This window comes from Sorex araneus, chromosome 9, assembly GCF_027595985.1.
Source record: "Sorex araneus isolate mSorAra2 chromosome 9, mSorAra2.pri, whole genome shotgun sequence".
In the NCBI taxonomy this organism is placed as follows: domain Eukaryota; kingdom Metazoa; phylum Chordata; class Mammalia; order Eulipotyphla; family Soricidae; genus Sorex; species Sorex araneus.
This window is the reverse complement of record NC_073310.1, coordinates 60577396-60601296: the sequence shown is the minus strand read 5'-3', so window position 1 is coordinate 60601296 and position 23901 is coordinate 60577396. Positions and strand designations below refer to the sequence as shown.

The 23901-nt window shown below is 38.4% G+C and overlaps 1 protein-coding gene across 1 annotated transcript in view; it reads left to right on the top strand.

Annotated features, from left to right (window-relative positions):
- The window catches only part of MALRD1 (MAM and LDL receptor class A domain containing 1), a 590643-nt gene that overhangs the window by 134071 nt on the left and 432671 nt on the right, over positions 1 to 23901 (top strand). Inside the window, exon 19 of the mRNA XM_012931979.2 lies at positions 23263 to 23350. Within this exon, the coding sequence (XP_012787433.2) occupies positions 23263 to 23350 (88 nt within the window). The remainder of the gene's footprint in view (positions 1 to 23262; positions 23351 to 23901) is intronic.

Sequence of the window (23901 nt, the reverse complement as noted above, 5' to 3'; positions counted from 1 at the left end):
TTATTGGAAGCTGATATTGAAAGTCCTTTGGACTCAAACCAGACTAATGAGAGTGCCTTTTTGAAGTGCTTCTCTTGACAACAGCTGAAATGTTCTGCCATAGATAATATATTTTATATATGTTAGTGTAATTATGAACACTTATGTTTGAAGTACTTAACAATTATAGACCAATTCTCATCATTTTCTCCCCCCTCCCTTTTCTTTTTAATTGAATCACCATGAGATACAGTTACAAAGCTTTTATGGTTGAGTTTCAGTCATACAATTCTCATCATTTTCACTGTTGTTGTACCAAGACTCAAAAGCACACGTGTAAGCGTGCAGAAGAATTTCAGGGCATACAGTAGTGACAGTGCCCAAATACATACTTTATTCACACCTTATTATCTCTGGTTTTTTTTCAGGGCTTTAACGATGGAACGAAATGATCCAGACAATCAGCATGTCCCCCATCACTTCTAGTTAATAGCATCTTAGTTTTAACACCTTTCATCTTTAAAAACATAAATTAATGAATCCCCATGAGATACAGTTACAGTACAGATTTTTGTGATTATGTTTCAACAATGTTTGAGTACCCATCCCTCCACCAATGCCCATTCTTCACCACCAATGTTCCCAGTGTCCCTCCTGCCACCCCCACCCGTTCCCATCCCTTGCCTCTGTGGCAGACACATTCCTTCTTACTCTCTCTCTCTCCTTGGGTGCCATGGTTTGCACTATAGGCACTAAGCAGCTATCATGTTTGGCCCATAGTCTACTTTCAACATGCATGTACCATCCCAAGCAATCCCTCCAACCATCATTTACTTAGTAGTCTCTTCTCCATCCCACCTGTGTTTTCCCCCTGCACATGAGATCGGCTTCCAAGCTGTAGGGCGATTCTCTTGGCCCTTATCTCTACTATCCTTAGGTGTTATTCTCCTATTATGTTACTTTATATTTCACAAATGGGTGCAGTCATTCTGTGTCTGTCCTGCTCTTTCTTTCTTTTTTTTTTTAAGTTTTTATTTTATTGAATCACCATGAAAAAAATTACAAAGCTTTCAGGTTTAAGTCTCAGTCATATACTGATTAAACCCCCATCCCTTCATCAGTGCACATGTTCCACCACCAAGAACCCCAATATACCCCCTCCCAGCCCCCCACCTAAGTAGCTAATGATCTTCACTTTATTCTCTCTATACTTTGAATACTTCAATAGAGAACTCACTATTATTATTTTGAATTTTTCCCCAACAATCAGGCCTGTTGAAAAGGCTTCATTTAATAATTTCTTTTCATTGCTGAGAGTGAAGACTGAGTTTGCATGGTTGCGACAGCAGCTGCACGGTTTTGGGTTTCTGATATTTTAGCTCAGTTCAGTCTAGATGCATTTCTGCAAGAAGTCTCTCTGGGTGCCAAAATGGGTTAGAAGACCTCTCGATCATAGTCTTTAGGAGCAGAGGGTCCGTTTCTCGTGCTGTAGCTCCGGATCTTATCTGGGCAGAAGGCATGCCAGTAATGCCCCCCCTCCCAGGACCACCTACAGGCTACGTCACTAAAAAGTCCTACCTCTGGGTTGGGGGTTTTAGAGGGTGGCTCTCGCCACGTGGATGCTGCCGCCGCTGCCATTTTCCGATCAGAAAAACAGGGCAGAGAGGGAAAGTCCCTCCCCGGGCGGCATGAGGTTGTAGCTCAGTTCACAGTCTAGATGCATTTCTGCAAGAACCTGCTCTGGGTGCCAAAATGGGTTAGAAGACCTCTCGATCATAGTCTTTAGGAGCAGAGGGTCCCTGTCCCGCTCTTTCTGACTCATTTTGCTTAGCATGTAACTCTCCATGTTGATCCACTTACATGCAGATTTCATGGTTTCATCTTTTCTAATCGCTGCTTAGTATTCCATTGTGTAGATATACCAAAGTTTCTTTAATCGGTCATTTGTTTTTGGCACTCAGTTTTTTTTTTCCAGATTCTGGCCATTGTAAATAGTGCTGCAATATACATACAAGTGAAGATGTCATTTCTACTATACTTTTTTGCATCTCTGGGATATATTCCCAGAAGTGGTATTTCGGAGTCAAATGTTTTTTGAGAAATGTAATTATTGTTTTCCAAAAAGGCTGGACCATTTGGCATTCCCACCAGTAAAGGAGAGTCCCTTTCTCCCTACATCTACGCCAACACCAGTTGCTTTTGTTTTTTGGATGTGCGCCAGTCTCTGTGGTGTGAGATATCTCATTGTTGTTTTGATCTGCATCTCTCTGATGGTTAGTGATGAAGAGCATTTTTTCATGTGCCTTTTGGTCATTTGGATTTATTCTTTGAGAAAGTTTTTGTCCATTTCACCGCCCCATTTTCTGATGATGTTGGATGTTTTCTTCTTGTAGAGTTCGATCAGTGCCTTGTATATCCTGATTTTAACACTTTATCAGAGGGGTATTGGGTGAGTATCCTTTCCCATTCCATAGACTGTTTTTGTATTTTGGTCACTTTCTTTTAAGGTTTTTAAGATGCAGAAGCTTCTTAGTTTAAGATAGTCCCATTTGTTTGTCTCTGTTTCCACTTGCTTGGTCAATGGCTTTTCTTTCTTGAAGATACCTTTAGTTTCAATGTCGTAGAAGGTTTTGTCAACCTTTTCTTCAATGTGGCTTTTGGATTCTGGTCTGATGTTGAGGTCTTTAAGCAATTTTGATCTGACTTTTGTGCAAAGTGCTAGGTAGAGGTCTGAGCCCTTTTATTATTTTTTTGCATGTAGCTGTCCAGTTTTGCCAGCACCATGTGTTAAAGAGGCTTTCCTTGCTCCACTTCACATTTTTTGCTCCCTTATCAAAGATTATATGATCATATATTTAAGGTGTGTAAGGGTATTCAACCCTATTCCACAGGTCTGTGGATCTGCTTTTGTTACAATATCATACTGTTTTAATTACTACTGTTTTGTAGTACAGTTTGAAATTAGGGAAGATGATGGCCCTCATCTTTTTTCCCCCAAGAATTGCTTTAGCTATTCATGGGGGTTTGTTGTTCCATATGAATTTTGGGAGTGTTTGGTCAATTTCTTTGAAGAACGTCATGAGTACCTTTATGGGGATCACATTGAATCTGTATAATGCTTTGGGGAGTGTTGCCATTTTGATAATGTTAATTCTCCCAATCCATGAGCAGGCGATGTATCATCTTGTCATCTTTAATATGTTTTCCCCACCTTGGCCTTTCTCCTCTTTCCCTCCTTCCCATTGTGTAAACCAAGGAAGAGTCATTCTTTTTGAATAAACTTGCTCTGTAGAAAAGAACGTTCATGGACTGAAGAGATAGTACAGGAGTCAAGGCCCAAGTTGTGCCTGTGCTTTGACCAGCTTCAATTCCCAGCATGGCATGGACCACTGAGCACTGCCAGGTGTAGCTTTGGAGGCCCCCAAACATCCCAGAGATAGCCCTGGACAAAGCTTTTGAGTCTTGATGCTATAGTGAAAATGATGAGAATTGTATGACTGAAACTCAACCATGAAAGCTTTGTAACTGTATCTCACGGTGATTCAATTAAAGAAAAAAAAGAAAAAACGGTAGATAGGTCATCCCACCCCCCCCACACCCCGAGGCCAGAGCAGCAGTCTCCTCAGGTCCTAGTACTGAGCAGATGATCCGAAGCCCCTCAGGCCTCCTGAGCACTGTTGTAAATGTCTCATAATAGCAATAAAAGTTTCCAAGAAAGTTGAAAAAAGAAATGTGTAAGCAAGTCCTCTTACTGATCTGCTTACAGCATGGTGATTCTTTATACTTCCAGCATGTGTTAAGATGAAAAACTCATTATTGGTGTGGAGTATTCTGTCACTGTCACTGTCATCCCGTTGCTCATCGATTTGTTTGTGCGGGCACCAGTAAAGTCTCTCATTGAGAGACTTATTGTTACTGTTTTTGGCATATCCAATATGCATGGGTAGCTTCCCAGGCTCTGCCTTGCGGGCTTTATACTCTCTGTAGCTTGCCGGGTTCTCCGAGAGGGGTGGAGGAATTGAACTCGGGTTGGAGTATTATGTAATGTAATAAAAAAACAAGATGGCAATGAAAAATGAGTATATTTATAAGTCAATTTGTTTCAATTTGAAACATTATATTAGAATGAATTAGCTTATATTCCATCATGTTTACAGGGAGTTTGGCTGAATTTTTCAATTTGTTTCTTATTTAGGGAAAAATATCATAAATGGTTTTCCAGTTAGATTGATTAATATAATGGTCATACTTTCAGTTATTGTGAGGTAGTTTTAACAAGGAAGTTTCCTCTCTTTAGCCACTTATTGCAATTATTTTATCACGTTGAGTTTGACATTTAGTGCTGTATTTGTAAAATGAAAGCAATTTGCCAACTTTTATTTTTTTAAGTCCTAAGGATACAACTTTATAAAGTAGAAATCACATGATGCCAGGTGTTAGGATACCTGAATTCTAAAGTTTAATATTTCCATTAATGGACTTATAGATATTATATGACTTCTAATGTGACATTATAGATATTATATGACTTCTAATGACCCAAGTTCTGATCAGAATAATAAAATGATAAAAAATTTCAACCCTAAAGTTCTGGGAATTCATTTTAGGTTCATAAAAGTTGAACTCTGGAAACATCCAACTTATTAAGAAGGTAAAATTCAATTTTTTATCATCAGAGCGTTTCCTTAACTTTTAAGCTATCAGGAAGTCACAGCTCTATTATTATTTCATCTTTTAGAGATCACCATTAATTCTTCTCTTCATTTTCATCCTAGTAAAAAGTTTTGATTTTTATAATTAGAATTGGTCTTCTTAAAGGATGGACAATGAAGAATAACAATGAAATATTTCTATAGATAGACTGGAATATAAATAGCCAAAATTAATTCTTCAGTACAATTTTATTCTGGATGTTTATCTTTGTTTAAAGGGAACCTTTACATAAGTTTAGAGAAGTACTGATTCATGGCTTTTGGTATGCCAGTTGCTCATGAATGGTATTCCCTACATTTCCCTAACCTGGGCCACTATGCTACTTGGTGGGGAGCCAGTATAAGTAGCAGAGTAGCAGATTGTTCTTGTCTTCATGAAGCTCATGAAGTAAGGCAGAGTAGGTGGTACAGAGACACAAAAGCATATATATATATATATATATATATATATATACATACATACATGTATGTGTGTGTGTGTGTATGTAGCACTGTTGTCCCATTGCTCATCGATTTACTTGAGCGGGCACCAGTAACATCTCCATTGTGAAACTTGTTGTTTCTGTTTTTGGCATATCAAATATGCCACAGGTAGCTTGCCAGGTTTTGCCATGCAGGCGGGATACTCTCAGTAGCTTGCCAGGCTCTCCGAAAGGGACAGAGGAATTGAACCTGGGTCAGCCATATGTAAGGCGAACAGCCTACCTACTGTGCTATTGCTATGCTATTGCTTTTATCATATATATTATATATAATAATATATAATATATTATATTATATATAATAAAAGGAAGTGATATCTGACTCAGCACAATGTGTTCTCATGGAAGATGTTTATGGTATCAAACATACTAGTAGGAGATGGCTTGTGTTGGGCATGGGGTGGAGGGTTTGGGGAGGACAGGACGGAAGGAGATTAGGGGCTTGTATGAATATACACAGGTAGCAAGCAAGTGTGAAAACTTGTAGTGCTTATGGCACATGGAGTTTGAGGTAGAGAGAGGTCGACAGTACTCCGTCTGGGAAATGTCTCGTTTGTCATGATCAAGAATGAGTGCAGCCATCTACAGGTGATGGAAACCATTCTATAAAAGAGCCAAGTTATTAAACAGCTTGGTCTGACCTGGAAGCACAGGGCAGCACAGAAGGGGTGGAAAGGATTTAAGAAACATCTTGACAGTAATGCCTTTGAGGCTTTTGTATGTGGAGTGAATGAAGAAGAGGGGTTGAGGTCCATTGAGATTCTGAATGGCAAGAGCAATAGGAACCATAAGTCAAAATATAGAGTAATGGGGCCATAGGGGGAAAGAAAAAAAGGAGCCTGAGAGAGAAAGATGAGTTATTTTAAGACATTCTAAAGCATGGTTTCTGTGGACCATCACTGTGGAGTTGCCCAGGCAGTGGCTGGGAGAAAAAAAAGCAAATAACAATATGAAGTTTAGAAGGAAAATATTGAGTGATGGACGGTTTGAGAGAAGCTACAGATCAGTGGTAGCTGGAAGTATGTGTTTGGATCTTTTGGAGAGAATATTTCAAGTGTCCTCAAAGAGCAGATAACGGGAGGAGGTGACCTTCTGCATACGCACAAAGATCGTAGTGCAATGAGACCCCTTAAATATGCATCTCTCACAAGTGAAGGATGTTCTCAGTTCCCATCTAGAGACTGGAACTCTACTTTTGACTCTCCTCTGAACCCCATTTCCTGGACTCTGAGTCCTCTCTCTCTTCTCTTACCCCTCCTGCAGCCTCCAGAACTGCATAGGCATTCACTGGCCTCGGCCTGCTAGGGGATAAGGCAGGACTGGTGTGGACAGGCCAGTGCTCACTGTCATCTACAGCCCACACATGTAGGCCCACGAGACCTGTGATAGAAAACAGAGGCTGGAAGTCTCTCTGCCTTCCAGAATGAAGGGTTTCCGTTCTTTTCCATGGTTTGAGCAGAGACTGCCACATTGGTAGATCAGATGGATCAGGTAGATCAGTCTTTCTTCTCCCATGTTCACTCTGCCTCTCACTTGTTCTTCCTGAATTAACTTGGAAAAAATACCTGTTTTCAAAATTTTACCTCACATTATGAACACTATTTGGATAAACTATTTATATCTCCCAAACTTAGACTCCTTATAAAACATCAAAGTCTCTAAAAGAAGATCCTTTCATAGATGACTCAGTATTATAGATTACTCTATAGTTTTTGCAAAATACTTAACAATACTGTGGTTAGATATGCCATTTCCTTTTTATGAGCTTTACCTCAGAGTAAATTTCACTACGTTTACTTAAGAGTTTAGCACTGCACTGTATCACTGTCATCCTGTTGCTTAATTTGCTTGAGTGGGCACCAGTAATGTCTCCATTGTGAGACTTGTTGTTACTGTTTTTGGCATATTGAATATGACACAGAGAGCTTGCCAGGCTCTGCCATGCAGGCGGGATACTTGCAGTAGCTTGCCAGGCTCTCTGCGAGGGACGGAGGAATAGAACCTGTGTTGGCTGCGTGCAAGACAAACTCCCTACCTGCTGTGCTATTGCTCCAGTCCTTAAGAGTTTTTGTATAAAATATTCCTTGCATCACAAAGGGTAACTAGGATATTTTAAAATTAAAGGGTCTGGGGCTGGAACGACAGCACAGCGGGTGGGGCATTTGCCTTGCACGCGGCCGACCCGGGTTCGATTCCCAGCATCCCATATGGTCCCCCGAGCACTGCCAGGAGTAATTCCTGAGTGTAGAGCCAGGAGTAACCCCTGAGCATCGCCAGGTGTGACCCCAAAAGCAAAAATAAATAAATAAATAAAATTAAAATTAAAGGGACTATAAATATTCCTATTAATCCTCCTCCCCCAACAATTTTCACAGTGAATTGAACACAAGGTTCTTAGATTTTACTTAATACAGAATAAACAATATTCCTCAAGAGGTAGTTTAAAAGCATTAATTATTAAACATTGTGTGATCTGTTAAGGTGTTTTTATATTTTCAAATTATTTAAAAACGGACTAGAAGTGACATAATGACAATGGTAGTGGGAATTTGGTACTTTGATGGTGGTGAAAATGCAATAAATTTCTACATAAAAAGCATAAACATCAGCGGTGTAACCATGTTACCTTTCATCTACAGAAAAAGATGAAAGACTATGATCAGAACTTTATTATGCTATTGAGTTTCATATTTAGAACAGATTTAATCTTTACCTTGTATTTGGAAACTTCTTGTCAAGAGAAAGGTAGAAATAGTTTAGACTCCATGGGCCATTGGATCACTATTGTGACAATGCTAATATGCCTGTGTAGCATGAAAGCAAATTTGAGAACATTAAACAAATCGGTACTGATGTGTTTCTATTAAAATTAACTCTCCCTCCACCTCCATCATAAGACTCTGAGTTAAAAAGAACAGTCAAAAATTTATGTACAAGTTTGCTGGTCTAGGATCATTACAACTAGTCACAGTGAAATCATTATAACAATCATTAGGGCCTTGCAGTTTTGTAATGGATTTTTGTTGTTGTTGTTGATGGCACAAATGCTTTGTCATCCTTAGGTATGATTGTTTGATAATCTTCTCCCTGTCATTTTGTCACATTGCCATCACAATATGAACATTCCTAAGCATTTTTCTTTGTGTGCCTTTCTAAGACAACCAACACTTCCAGACATTTCTTCCTTGCATTGAAGACAGAATACACTTATGATGTATCTGTTGTTCCTGATCCTCAAGATAGGTAAATATAAAGAACAAGCTGAGGTTAGAAATAATCTTTGCTTTAAAGGGCTTACACACACAAACACACACACAGAATGAGAGAGAGAGAGTGTGTGTGTGTCTCATAGAGGCAGGCATGCTGTGGGGGGTTGGGGTGGGAAACTGGGGACACTGGTAGTGAGAAATGTACACTGGTGAAGGGACAGGTGTTGGAACATTATAGGACTGAAACCCAATCATAAGCAGCTTTGGACTGTGAAAAAAATAAAAATATTGGTTAAAAAAATAAAAGATATAAAAGGCTTATGCATAGAACTAGGATACTCTAATGAAGCTGTAAGCTATATCATATATGTATTGTACATGTGTGTATTCAGAAAGATTAATAGAAAAAGATTAGAAAGAACTCACCCAAGAATAGGGGAATGCAAAGAAAAAACGAGAATTTGAGAAGGGAATTTGAGAAGCTTTTCTATGATACAAAAATTCTTTTTCAGATTTTTATTATAGTTTAGGTAACATGGTTATAGTAGCCTTAACACTTGTGGGTATTTTGTTCCTTGAATTTGGGCATGGGCTGTAGCCAACTGTGCTCAGTTTTCACTCCTGGATCTATACTCAGACAACTTGTGGCTTCTGGGATGAAAACAGTCTCAGCTATGTGCAAGGCATGCTTCTTACCCCATAAACCATTTTTTTCCAGCATAACATTTATGTGTTTATATACAAAGTGAGTTTATATCAGGATTCCCCCCCCCCATGAGCTATATTACAGATTCACCACCAGGATCTCACCATTCTACTAGGAAATGATCATTGACGTAAAGAGAGGGATTCGGCAGGATGAAACCATTTCACCAAACTCTTCAGTGCCACCCTCTAGAATGTCATTCGACAACTGGAATGGGAAGAAATGGGAGTGGAAATAGATGGTCAGCAACTACACCACCTCTGCTTCGGCTGATGACATCATTCTAATAACACCAAACATTAGCCAAGAAGCACAAATGCTGGCGGACTTCGACCTCGAGTGTGGAAAGGTCGGACTACAACTGAATCTCACCAAGACAATGTTCATGAAAAATGAACTAGTCCCTGACATTCCATTTGCTTTCAACGGAATGAACATCTCTGAATGCAGTAGCTCTGTGTACCTAGGTCAAGAACTCAACATGAGGAATGACTTGGTGCCAGAACTGTGCAGGAGGAAGAGAGCAGCGTGGTGGATTGCCTTCAAGAGCGTCCAAGAAATTGTTAAGAGGACGAAGAAACTCTGGCTCTGGGCACATCTTTTTGACTCCATTGTTCTTCCTGCACTAATATATGCCTCAGAGACCTGGGCCTTACGAAAACAGGATGAGAATGTTATTTGGGTATCTCAAAGAGGAATTGAAAGAGCTATGCTTGAAATATCACATTTCACTCTGATGGGATAATGAATCCAGGGTTCTGACCTCCATCAACAATTGAGAATCAGGGAGGCTGTCTCGTTTGCCAAGGCATCAAAAATAGATGGGCTGGACATGTAATGATTTAAAGATGACCACTGGACTAGAGCTGTTACTGACTGGATTCCACGGGACGTCAAAAGACCGTGTGGCCACCCACCTACAAGATGGTCAGACTTCTTTGTCAGAAACCCTGAATGAACAGTTTGAGGCTCTTCATGTTCCTGGAATGAGCAGATACCATTTGGTTATACTAGCACATGACAGGGACAAATGGAGATGTTACTGGCACCTGCTTGAGCAAATCGAAGATCAAGGGGATGTCAAGTGATACAAGTGATGTACAAAGTTACTGCACCTTCACCAAAGTTTCTAAGACCCTCTACTGTTGTCCCTTTTAGTTGCTTCTAGCCTTCCTTTCCCTCTCTTCTAGTCCTGACCCCAATAACTAGATATATCACTAAGTAAAGGTATTGCTTAAGTATCTCAATATTATATCTTATATCTTAGTAGAGGTATAAGCCAGAGCTTTCAATACTGTCTACTCCTTTGTTTTTCTCTATACCACAGGTGACTGAGATCATAGTGTATTTGTTTTCCATTTCTCGTCTGATATATTTGATTTAACATGATGCACCCCAGTTCCATCCAACTTATAATGAATTGCAATATTTCATCCTTTCTTATAATTCTATAAAGTTACATTCTGTGTATGTGTCACAACTTTTTAATTAATCTATCATTAGGCATGTATGCTGTTCCCATATCCTGGCTGTTGTACTTAATGCTACATTGAGTATATTGTGTATATGTATTTTCAAGTATTTCTGAGGATAGATACCAAGAAATGAAATCACTGGGCCATATGGAAGCTCTATTCATTGGAGATATTCTGTACTGTATTTCATAGAGACTGAACCAAATTACTTTACCATCAACAGTGAAAGAGTTTTCTTTCTTTCTTTTTTCTCTTTAACCACATCCTCTTCGACATTAGTTGTTTCTAGTCTTTAAGATGTATGCCATTCTCAAGGTTGTGAAATGATCTATCATTGTTGTTTCGGTTTGCATTATCCTGATAGCAAGTGATATCGGATGCTTCTCATAAATAACAGTGAACATTTTTGCATATAACCTACTGACCATCTGTATTCCCTTCTTAGAAAGTTTCTTTCCATATCTTCTCCCTATTGCTTTAGTATTTGGTTGGTGAGCTCTGTGTGTACTATATATGTTTTTGGATATCACCTGTTTTATGGTGTTGTATATTTTTTCTCAATCAGCAGTATCTCTTAATTTTATCCCAAGTTATTTGCCATCAAAACCTTTTGAATTTGATATAGTCCCATTTGCTTATTTTTGTTTTGCTTTATTTGCCAATGAAGTCAGGTCACTGATGGCCCATGTCCTGAAGAAGTCCATATCCTGGAGAGTTCAACCTATGTTTTCCTTAAGTTTATTTTACAGATTCTTACCTAATTTCAAGATACATAATCGACTCTGAATTAAGTTCTGTATATGGTGTCAGAAATGATCAAAGCTTAATCCTGGCTAGACTAAATTGTGACAGTTACCATGAGTTCTAAGCTGACTGTGATTCAAACCTGTCCAGTCAGATGGCAACCAGGAGTGACCTAATCAGAATGGCTTGAGGCCAGGACCCCAGTGGATGGTGCTGTCCAGAGAAGGGTTCTCTCTAATTGGTTTGCACTTTGTTGTAAAGTGAGACTCTTTACATCCCACGGGTTCCAGTGAAAGACTAAATTCTGGGTTTGGGTTTTGTTTGTTTGCTTGGGTTTGGGGCCATGCTTGGCAGTGCTCAGGGCTTACCCCTGGCTCTGTGCTCAGGGATCAACCATGGGGGTGCTCAGGAGACCATTTGGGGTGGCAGTGTTGAGCTTGGGTTGGTCACTTGCAAGTGTCTTACTCACTGTGCTATCTCCCAAGCCCCTTTGGCTGAATTTTATACAAACCTAAGTGCTCAGCACCCCAACCCAGACCTCTGTAGGGGGGCACGCCCCTTCTGTCAGTGAATCTGTGGGGGAGAGCCTGTTCTGCAGCTGTGGGGTTCTGGTTCACTTGGAGAATGGCTGTTCCCAGCTCTGAGGATTCCAAATGTTGCCACCAGCATCACTCTTGGCATATGTGGGGCTGTTCAGGGGACAGGGCTCATGGTCTTACATTTGCAGTGCCGGCACTTTGTCACTGAACCTTACCAGACCTCTTAACTGCCTTAGCTTGTCTGATGGAGACTCATGACTTCTAATCAGTGAGCCTGCAACTTTGCACCTGCAGGTCTTTTAAAGTCCTGTGCTAAAAAAGCAGGTTTCCATACGTGGCTGAATAAAAATGTGTCTTCTATTGTGTGCTGGCTTTGACTTCTAATTTTCAATGCTGAAATGTCATCATTAAAGGAGAATTATATTCCATGAAAGTTTAAATGGTGAGAGTCCACTGTAAAATCAAGTATGATTTTTAGGTGGATTATGGGTGATGCTAGAGAAATAACAGAACAGAAAATTATCATAGGCAGTGGAAAAAAATAAAAAACTTATCAAAATCATTAAAAATAATTTTATGCCAAATCTTTAGCTGATACATTGGAGGCTCTAAGATATAGTTACAATTCTCCAGTGTTTAGGAAAAAAACAGCAATTTTTTTCTCCTGAGAAATATAATATATAAACTTGTGCCTAAAATATATTTTCCTAGTGACATGCTTAGGTGAACAGAAATTTAGTTTCAGAGGAATAGATCCACTATGTATTATCTCCTTTTTCAGGCAGATGCCCTATATCTCTGGGACACACACACAATATATATATTGTGGATTATGGGTGATGCTAGAGAAATAACAGAACAGAAAATGATCTTAGGCAGTGGAAATAAATAAAAAATCTTATCAAAGTCTTAAAAATAATTTTCTGCCAAGTCTTTAGCTGATACATTGGAGGTTCTAAGATATAGTCACAATTCTCTAATATATATATATATATATATATATATATATATATATAGTGGGACTCTGCGCCAGGTTGTTTTCACTCGGGGCGCCCCAGAGGGGGGCGGGTGAGAACCCTCCCTGCCCCAAGGGACCCAACCCTGGCAGCCAACCTCCACTACCCAACAGCCGCCACGCTCCAGGCCGCTTTCTGGACCCGCAAAGCGGCCACGCGACACATTATAAGACATTTCTTACCCATTTTTCTAATTACCACACCATATTTGATGGAGTTTAGACAGTAGGCAACAAATCATAGCGAGTAATATATATGTATAATATATGTAATATATATGTATAAAATATATATATATATACATATATTTATACACACACATACACATCCCTCTCAGAGAGCCTGGCAAGCTACTGAGAGTATTCTGCCTGCACAGGCAGAGCCTGGAAAGCTACCCTTGGCATATTTGATATGCCAAAAAACAGTAACAATAGGTCCCATTTCCCTGACCCTGAAAGAGCCTCCAATCATTGGGAAAGAGGAATAAGGAGAGGCTGCTAAAATCTCATGGCTGGGAGGAATAGAGACATTACTGGTGTCCACTCAGGTGAACCGACGAACAATAGGATGACAGTGACAGATATATATATATATATATATATATATATACACACACACACACATATACATACATATATATAGAGAGACAGAGAGAGAGTGTGTGTGTGTAAGTAAAGTTGCAGTTATCAGACAAAGGACTATTTTTTTTTTTTTGCTTCTCTGGGAGTCTACTTTGTCCTTTGCAAACAGAATTTGTATTAGTTCTCAAATTTTCTTAATTTTAAGGACCATCTAGAGTCTTTTTAGACATTTCCTGAGTTTTAAACTCTCAGCTTCTTCTATCAGAAATATTTAGAAATGTGCTCCTATCAGATACTCCTAAAATCTGTATTTTGACAAAAACCCTTGGTGATTCTGATAACAGAACAAGTTTAGGAAATAAAAGATTTAATGATGTCTAAATCAGAGGCCACTTTTACTTAATTTCAGAATTGGTTTTAGAAATACCTGAGGATGAAATATAATTATTTGAATTTCTCTTCTAAATAGCATTGAAGGGCCTATGTTGTATTTTAAATGGCCTTAAAAAAACACCAACTTAAAAGATAGTTAATGGAAGAGAGTGGAATTATAATAAATTGTTATGTTGAATCCTTTTAATACATCCTTTGGATAATAGTGGAAATCTTAATCTGTTTTTATTTCTGCACAAAAGAAGCTATTCCTTCCTATCTAACAGATGGTTGAGTATATTACATGGTACTCTTCAAGCACTCCATACTGCATTCCTAGGTCTCTCTTTTGATAAAACATGCTTCTGATCTTGACTGTATTTAAGTAGATCTCCTTAATTTGATGATGCTTTGACTTTTGTGTTCAGCCATGTTTCCAGTTCTGTTTAATTTAATCCTCACAACTTGGCATTTGGGGGTTATATATTCAGTTTCTGGGGAACTGCCTGGACCAGTGAAGACCAGATCCTGGAAATTTATTGAGGAATAGAGAGCGAGGGAGAAACATCTCCTGAGACGGTAGATCTCACTTTCTCCCACTGAGAAAGGCTGTGAAGACGGCACTGGAGCACGTGTGAGCCAAGCCTTGAAGCGTGATTAGAGTCGAGACACTGCTGGATGCTGACTCAGCTTCTTCCAAAAGAGCTCAGGGTGGAGAGCAGAGGCCAGAGGGCAAGAATGAAGGGTGAATCCAGGTTGCTCTTGGGTTAGAACATGTGGAATGGACAGTGTCCTTCAGCAGAACCTGGGTGAAGGGCTGACACACTAAAACACCAGAGGGTACATGGAGAGGGGTCCTGAGAGCTCGCTCCTCATCTCCTAGGGGAAGCAGTTAGCAAACTGTCAGAAGCAAGTGCCGTAAGTACAGTATAGATGTGCTCTGAGTTCAGTGCATTAGGTACTGTGAGTATAATTTACTAGGTGCTGTAAGTACTCTGTGCTTGGTTCTATAATACAGTGCTCTGTGTCCTTCAGTGAATCTTATGGAGCTTGTCCTTAGAGTCTCTTAAAGAAGAAAGATCACCATTAAAAGGCAAAAATACAACTGCAGTTAAAATTTATAAAGAAGTTTGTAAAGACATATACTTCCAGCTCGAGTTATTGTGGTAGATTTCTCTGTGAAAGTCTCATCTAAATTGAGACTAAGTTTTTTTGTTTTAATTCACAGAACTGATGGGTGAACATTATGAGCAAAAGACAAATGTGTGTTTTTATTAAGGTTTAAAGTCTATGGCATGATCTTTCTTGCTGTAGGTCCAGATCAAATTTAAGTTGTCACATAGAAGTTGGGGTACATTTGAAACCTCATTTCACAAACAGAATGATGGATATGTTATCTTTTCTTCAAAAACTCTTACTATGTCTTCGAATAATAAACTTTAATTCTCTATTTTCTTTAAATATTGTCTTTTATACTGTGGGAGAATAAAAGCCTAGTCTGCTGTTTTCTGCCTTCTCTGCTTTCACAAAACCGTGCTCAAAATATAATTTCACTTTGGCATGTGTTGAATCTATCAATTGGACAATATTGCTTGCTGTCCTGAAACCTTGCAATATCTGTTTACATCACTTTGAAATAACATAAGCCTGATTTTCTAAACTTTAAAAAATCAATAGTTCTAAGCCCTTTTCACTTTTCTCTTCCTGATACCAAGCAGGCTATTTTTCAGCTAAGTGCTTTTTATAACTCGCAATCAATTAAGCTCCATAGGAAGTATTAGGATTTGAGAAATTGAGAACTATTTGTCCTCATTCAAATAATAGATGAGATGTGAAATGGGCTACATGGTCATATGACTCCCCAGAGGATGCTTTAAAATAGCATGTGAATTTGCAGAATTTCAAGTAGCAAATTAGTTTCAAATTGATCAACATTTATCCCTCTTAAAATCCACTTTAGGCAAGTTCCAGAAAGCCACTGTCCTATATTGGTGGAGTCTGGGGGTAATCCCTCCCCATACTGTGGGAACATTTACAATAACATTGAGAGAAATGCAGCTGAAATAATCCTCATGATTTGCCGACCCTTTAAAACTCCTGGAAAGCCAATCAATGTCGTGCGGCCTGAATACTGAGGTGGCATCTTTAAGGTTTCTGTCACTTTTGTTCAAGTGACAGAGTTCAATCGAAAGGATAAGTCCTGAAGGCAATTTGAATGGCTGTCTTTGATCCCCCCTACTACCTGCCCCCTTTTGCGTTTTAAAAGTTCTCTGCCCACAACACAGCAGCATCCCTGGCTCGGAAGAACGTTTGCGGGTGAAAAGAGCTGAGCTAATAGCAGGTGGGTGCCCTGCTCTGCCTGACTCTCAGCAACCAGGCCCTTTCCGTTCAGAAAGTAGTAGAAAATGAGGTATTAGAAAATTAGGATCTATAAGACAGGAAGGAAGCAAATAGAGACATTTCCATTTGCACATTCAAGCGTGATCAAACATGCAGCAATGGAGCACTATCTAACTTCACGGCGGGAAGACGATTCTACATGGAATTCTAGACTTCTGCACAGTTCAACATCCAAGCAAAAAGTCTACTTGCAGTCTTTTTATAGAGATGCTTGCTTATATTGCAGCCCTCTTTCCCTCCATCTTCCTCCCACCCTCCTCTCCGGCCTCCCCTTCACCCTCTTTGTGCTCTCGATCCTCCACCTCAGATGCTCTAGAAGCACATCACAATTAGGATCTTTCAATGACAGAAAGGCGCTTCCTCTTCTGCGGTGTGATCCACTGAAGGTGCAGGAAAATGTCTGCTCCTCTGCATATTGTGTGTAAAGGTGGAGGTGCAGTGAAAGGTTTCCTTTGGCCAATGCTTTATGCTGCCTTTCCAAGGCTGATATCTTTCATTTATCTATAATAAGAGATGACTGGCAGGTTAGGTTGATGTAGCTTTGGAGCAGGCTAAAGTTTCTGAGCTAACACGCACGAGGAATTGCAAACCTAAATGCCCCTGGGAACCAAGCAGGGGCCATGAGTGGAGCAAAGTGGGCCAAGAGGAAGACTATAAATAGCACTGGTCATTCAGCCTTTGAATTAGACATCTATAGGGAGCAGTGGGGATTTCAGAAACTGAGGGTCCTGATAATTTTGTGAAACACCCTAGTTTTAAGTACTGGCAACCAATTTGACTCGAAAGTGCCATTTGGGCCACACAGAAATTCCTAGGATATGGGCATTGACTTCCTTTGTTTTATTTCTTCCCTGGAGGGTGAAATCCTCCAGGCCAGGGATGGAGATTTTTCTCCATGGTAACCATGGAAACACTTGGCACTAGACCAGAGTAGGTTCTTTGTTGATGAATCAAAAATTCCTAGCAAGACATATGTTAAAGACCAGGCATCTGCTAAGAAGAAATATAGCATAACACCATAAGGCTCACTATAATTTGTCATGTACTTTTCCCAAAATAGAAACTCAAATGAAGTGAACATCAGATTTTTCTTCCAGGTAATTCTTTTATAGTACCTGCCCTACTATTCTTTCCCCTAATTTTATTTCATCTCCACTGTAATACAATTTTATTTTTGTTAGCTATTTCTGTAGCCAGTGTCTGTAACATTTAGATATGGCGTCTCTTTAGTGGTAGATGATGTTCAGATGTGTAGTATAATTATTAGAAGATTCCATTTGCATACATATGTTTGTGTATATGTGACATAACTAGAGGTAAAGGGCTGGAGCATACATTTTCTTGGATAAAGATTATTGTCGGGGTTTTATAAAAAAATCCAAGATGGTTAAGAATCATTTAATGTCGAATGTAGCACATATTTGTTTCAGCATTAGTCTGAAATTGCTCAGTATTAGCCCTGATGTTTGAGATTCTAAGCTGCATTTCTTGGAACACCTTAATTGTAGGTTATATAGTAAGCTGTGGACAGTTTATGAATGTGTTTATAGGAATTTGCTTCAGCTTTTGATTGGTAATAACAGGGACAAGATGTTTGTTTGTTTGTTTGTTTTTAATATAGGCATCACACTGAACATGTTTGGCTATTTGCTGGGGGCAGAGGTGGGATAGGGGCCACCAAGCCATACTTGGCGATGCTCTGGGGGTCCTGTGGGGCTGGAGATTAGACCCAGGGCCCTAAACACGTGAGGCATGAGCTCTACCACTTTGACCTCTACATAACTCTGGTTCCTAAAAAGGAGTTTACAATATTTTCTAATTTATTTCTGCTCTTTACCTACGCGAATGCAAATTAAAATAAATGTTATTGAGGAATATAAGGGAAAATGAATGTTCTCTGGAAAATATTAGTGAATAGCAAGAGAGATGACTTTTTTATAACTGAGCTGAAAAATATTAAGATATTTGAGATTCTCTATAATTTTAAAGTTTTGTGCAGTAAGTTAGCAACTTGAAACAAAATAGTAGATGCTGTTGATTTATGGCAATAAAGTATAGAACAATTTTTTTGTTTATATTGGTATACAAATCAAATTCTTCCTGTTTAGAATAAGAAGTAATGTGACATTCAATAGACTTACTCAATTGTGTAATGAAATCACCAAGATTGAAAATATTTCCATCATTCTCCTTCTCCATGTTCTTTTCACCTTTCTGTAGTAATTCCTCTCTTTCTCTAGCCTTGAATTATTTTTTTTAATTCTAAAGTTTAGCCTTTTTGCAAATGTTTTATAAGTGGATTGATTAAATCGCTTTTTAATGGGAATTAACAGTATGGATTCTTTCGAGAGTGGGGGAGGGCACACCTGTCAGTGCTTAGGAATTACTCCTGGTACTACACTCAAGGGCTGGAGCAATAGCACAGGGGGCAGGGCATTTGCCTTGCACGTGGCTGACCCGGGTTCAATTCCTCCATCCCCCTAGGAGAGCCCAGCAAGCTACCAAGAGTATCTCGCCACAAGGCAGAGCCTGGCAAGCTGCCAGTGTGTATTCGATATGCCGAAAACAGTAACAAGTCTCACAATAGAGATGTTACTGGTGCCCACGCGCGCAACTCGATGAACAATGGGATGACAGTGATACAGTGATACTGCACTCAAGGAATCATTCCTGGTGGACTTAAGGCACTGTATGATATGCCAGGAATTGAGCCTGGGTGGGTTTCATGCAAAGTGAACACCTTATCTGGAGAGCATCTCTCCTGCCCCATGGCTTCTTTCACTAGTGTAAAGCTTCTGGGGTTCATTGATTTGTCTCATGTGTCATGGCTGAATCACAATCCACTTCACAGATCGAACCTAAGTTGATTTTCTTGTTTACCAGTGGAGAGATGTTTGGATTGTTTTCAAGTTTTGGAGCTCATGTATAAAGCTTCTATAAACTGCGAAAAGGTGTTTTTGTAGTTTGTCTAGACATGTCTTCATTTCTCTTGGGTCACTAAATGCCTACACATAGGAATGTAATATCCTATGGAAGTATATGCCTAATTTTATAGAACACCACTCAGTTATTTTCCAAAGAATTTTAGTAGTTTTGGATTCCTATTAAGGAACATTGAAGTTCCCGTCGCTCTACAAAAACTACACCTGTTTTATAAATTTGAATAAGATTTTCTTTGGGACAGGAGAAATAGCACCAAGTTGGTGTATAGAGTACAGAGATAGGACAAGCACTTGCCTTGATTCTTGCTTGTGGTTGACCCTGGTTCAATCCCTGGTGTTGCATCTAGTCCCTTGACCAATGTCAGGGGCCACTCCTGAACATAGAGCCAGGAACATCCCCTGAGCACCACTGAATGTGGCTTATTCTTTTACCCAAAATGAAGAATACCTTTCTTTCAAGTCTTGCTAATAATGCATTATATTAAAAATGAATGTATTAAGCTGCATCTTCTGTTTTCCAAATACATTATGGCTAAACTAGATTGCACTTTGAATTCCATTTTGAAAATATTTTTTGTAGGTTAATTGATCCAGTAAAGAATTTGAAGGTAAAAATTATGATTAATTTCATCTTCCATATATATGATGATATCATTTCCAAACATTTTAAATTTTAGTTAATGTATTTACAGTTGCCTAATCATAAAGTAGATTGAATTCAGCAAGTCTATAAAACTTTATTAGTATTTGAGTCTTATTAGTGCTTGAACTAAAGTTTCCAATGTAGTTGACAAGGCCATTCCATCTTTATCTGGAGCACACAGCAGTCCATGAGAAGAACAACTTAGAAAAGCAGGATTTCTTTACAAAATTTCCAAACCAATGAGAGTTCTAATGTGAGTAGAATTGCTCTCTACGGAGAATGCATGTCATTTGAACCAAAGTGGAATTTTCAATTGCCCTTTAAGTCACTCAGTAAAGTAGTAATAGAATTTAGGAGTAAAATCTGATTTCTTTTAATCCCAGAATAGCCATCCTGGCATGCATATACAATAATATTTGTGTTATAGTATCCTTCCATTTTATCCTGGGAAAAACACCAGAAATGAAACTGAATTTTCCAGAGTAGAAATCCATAGAATTACTTTTTGTATGCTGTTTTCTTAGGACTAGTTTCTTAGAATAATTTGCAAAGATTCTGACAAGATCTAAATATAAATTCTGACAGGATTAAATATAAATAAAAAAGAATTAAAACTCCGCACACGTGACTTTTCCCTCAAGATGTAATCTGCATTCTCTAGCACTGTAGCACTGACGTCCTGTTCATCAATTTGCTAGAGCGGGCACCAGTAACTTGAGACTCTCCATTGTGAGACTTGTTACTGTTTTTGGCATATCGAATAAGCCCCGGATAGCTTGCCAGGCTCTGCCCTGTGGGTGGGATACTCTTGGTAGCTTGCCGGGCTCTGGGTGATGGACGGAGGAATCAAAACTGGTTCGGCCGAGTGCAAGGCACATGCCCTACTTGCTGTGCAGTCACTGTAGGAATTTTTCAAAATGCCTGGCTTAATTGATTACTCAAAGATTAACTTGTAATTGTATATGCAATTGACACATAATTGAAGATATTTTGGCAAAATAATGAATAAATTGTGCCTTAGAGTGATATCCAACTTCTGTTTTGGATTTTTCTGTCTTCCTATTACCATCAGATTCTGATAGAAGCAATGTAAGAATGATTTTCACATAATATGAAGTAAATTCCAATAGAAATACACCTTCTCTAGATAGTGTTCAATCTAGAAGTACTGTTTACCTTGAGTGGTCCACACATGAGAACATTTGTGATTGTTACAATTTGTTTTTGTTGTTGGGCCACATCCAGGAATTATTTGCTGGCTCTAGGCTCCAGGTTCACTCCTGGTGTGGCTTGGAGGACCATGTTGGGCGCCAGGACGGCTGTATGCCAGGCAAACCTGACCCACTGCACTAGTTTTTCAGCTCCAAGTGGTCAATTCTTTAACCTATGGCTACACACATGGAGCAAATGGAACACCCTGGAACAGCTGAGCCAGTACTACGGGATGACTATATATATGTAGAGATTCCTGACGCTACTTTACAGGGATTTGTCTCCCAATTACTTTTTTTTGAATAAATCTGGATATACTTGTACATTTTCAGTTCCCTTTTTCGTAATAAATGAAAATAATCATGAGTAGTTTACCCAGGCCAACACCTAATTTTCTTTTTTTGGCATTCTTTATTTTTGTTCTTTTTAAAAATTATTTTATTTAATTAAAGAACTGTACAAAGTTATTAATAGTGGAGTTTTAAGCATATGATATTTCAGTGTTAATCCCACCATCAGTTTCAACTTTCCTCCACTCATTTGAGTTTTCTATTAGTGTGCCTATGTTGTATTATAGTCAGATGAGGGATATATTGACCCTGAGCATTGATTATCAGTTAATAGTCTTTGCTTTTGTATTTTCTCTCTTAACCCAAGTACAAGGAATTATTTTATACTAAACTGAGGTATATTCTTATAGTATTTTCTGCAAAATTACTTAATGTTGTTTTTTAAAGAATAATAGGGCTTTGAATATTCTGTTTTTGCATTTTTGTTTCTTCTGCCTATAAATTCTTCAATCATGTTGGTGAAATAATATTTACTTTGTATTTGAAATGATCCATTAGGAGACAAGACTCTTCCTGTATCTTACCATAAAATATTCTTTAGGCTTATGTAGATGTAATAGCTTGTCCACTAGTTGCCTAAGTTGCTCTCAGTTGTTTAATTTATTTGGCATCATGTATAGTAGAAAATTCTAGTAGTACTCAAGAAAGACTAGAAAATCGAAAGGTGGCATTAAGAGCTTTGAAGTTAGTAATCTTACCTTTTAAAGCGTTATCTTCTTCAGCTAGAAATTAATAAATATTGAGATCCTTAAAAATGTTGGAAATGAAAACTTAATTTCCATGCATCACATTTTTGAGGAAAACTGAAATAGAAACATACTCATATAAGAGTGAAGAAAACAAATGTTTTAAATCTGAGTTTGCTTGAAGTTCTTTTCTATTAAATTATGGCAAGATTCCTAGTGAGTATGTACCATATTTGCATAAGTATTAAAATAATTTATCATGATTAATTCCATTATAGTAAATCTCAACCCTAATCACAATCTGCCATAGACTACAGTGGCTTGTCAGTGTTTCATATTTTGCTGGCATTTTGGTGGAATTGTAGCTCCTCTAACAGAACAAATGTCATCTTAGTCTACAGTGATTAATGTGGCTCTGAAGGAGATCTAATAACCATTAGCCAATTCCATAAAGTGTTACAGAAAAAGAAAAAAATTGAATCTCCTAAAAATGTGCATTTTAGGGTCTAGAGAGAGAGTACAAGGATTAGGTCATATGTACCCTGCTTGGGTTTGATACCCCACACCTCATAGTGTCCTGACCATCTTTTGGTGTGGTCCTTGAGGGCACTGATCATTTCTGGGGTGGCTCTAGAGGTCCCCACCACTGCAGGGTCTAAGCGGGCTGTAGCACTGGACTGGTGGTCTTTTGACTGAGCATTGGCAGGAATGGTCTCCAGACTCCCTGAGCAATGCTTTGGAGCTATCCCTACCCCACTCCTATCCCCAAGAAGACATTTTAGTAAGCACCTCTGTGAACAGATTATATTTCTCAAAAGATAAAGAGGTTAAACCTTAGAGACAGATGAATTATCAGAGTACAGGTGGGATCTGAATAGTTTGCTTTTAAATACTCAAAAGAGCTAGAAGAAAACGGGCCCAATCTAGAACTGAACATTGAAAGCTATAAATCAATAGATAATGCTAAATTTTCTGTAGATCATATAGCACTAGAAAGAGCATGGATTTCATGGATTTAATGGGCCCAGTAAGATGGTCTCTCTTGATTAGAAATATTCAGGGGTACATGATGCTGACTTATGGGCGTGATTGCTAAGCATTTTATAGTGCCTCAGAAAGAGTAGTTGAGATAAGTTCTGAATTTGTTTTTAACAATGAGTTCTCATAAATTAATTTCTTTTATAATAACAACTCTTTTTTTGCATTTTTCTAAGATTTTGGTGGAGGCTTCAGTGGGAGATGGCTTCACTGGTGACATTGCAATTGATGATTTGTCATTTCTGGACTGTACACTTGCTCCTGGTAAGGAATACCATTTTCATATTTGAGTATTTATAAATCTATTTATTGGAAAGACTTCAAACAAAATTACTTTTTAGTTTCCACAAGCATTCCAACATAATGTCATTCTTATCATCTTACTCAGTGTATTGACTTTGGAAAATATTAAAAATCTTTGCCTGTAATGTCTTAAAATAATTTTGTATGTAGTAAAGAATTTATACCAGCTGTAGTTTTACCTGCATGTGAAGTATTAGGAAATTGTGTATAAGTTCAAATGTTTTTTTAAAAAATGAGCTAATTCCATTACATTTGAAAATTTGTATTAACAAAATCAGTTATCTTATAATTTAGTAGTTTTGGAAATTTTAATAATTGTTTGGTCACCTTCCAAAATCTTTTATTTTCAGACTACATTTGAAATCTTCCTAAGAATTGTTGTCAAATATGTCCTTTACATATTCTGGATTTTTCCATTAACAAAAGCAAATACTTGTTTTCCATATTATATCTTCATCCTCAATACAGACATATATACATATAAAATACACACACATACACACAGTCTCTTG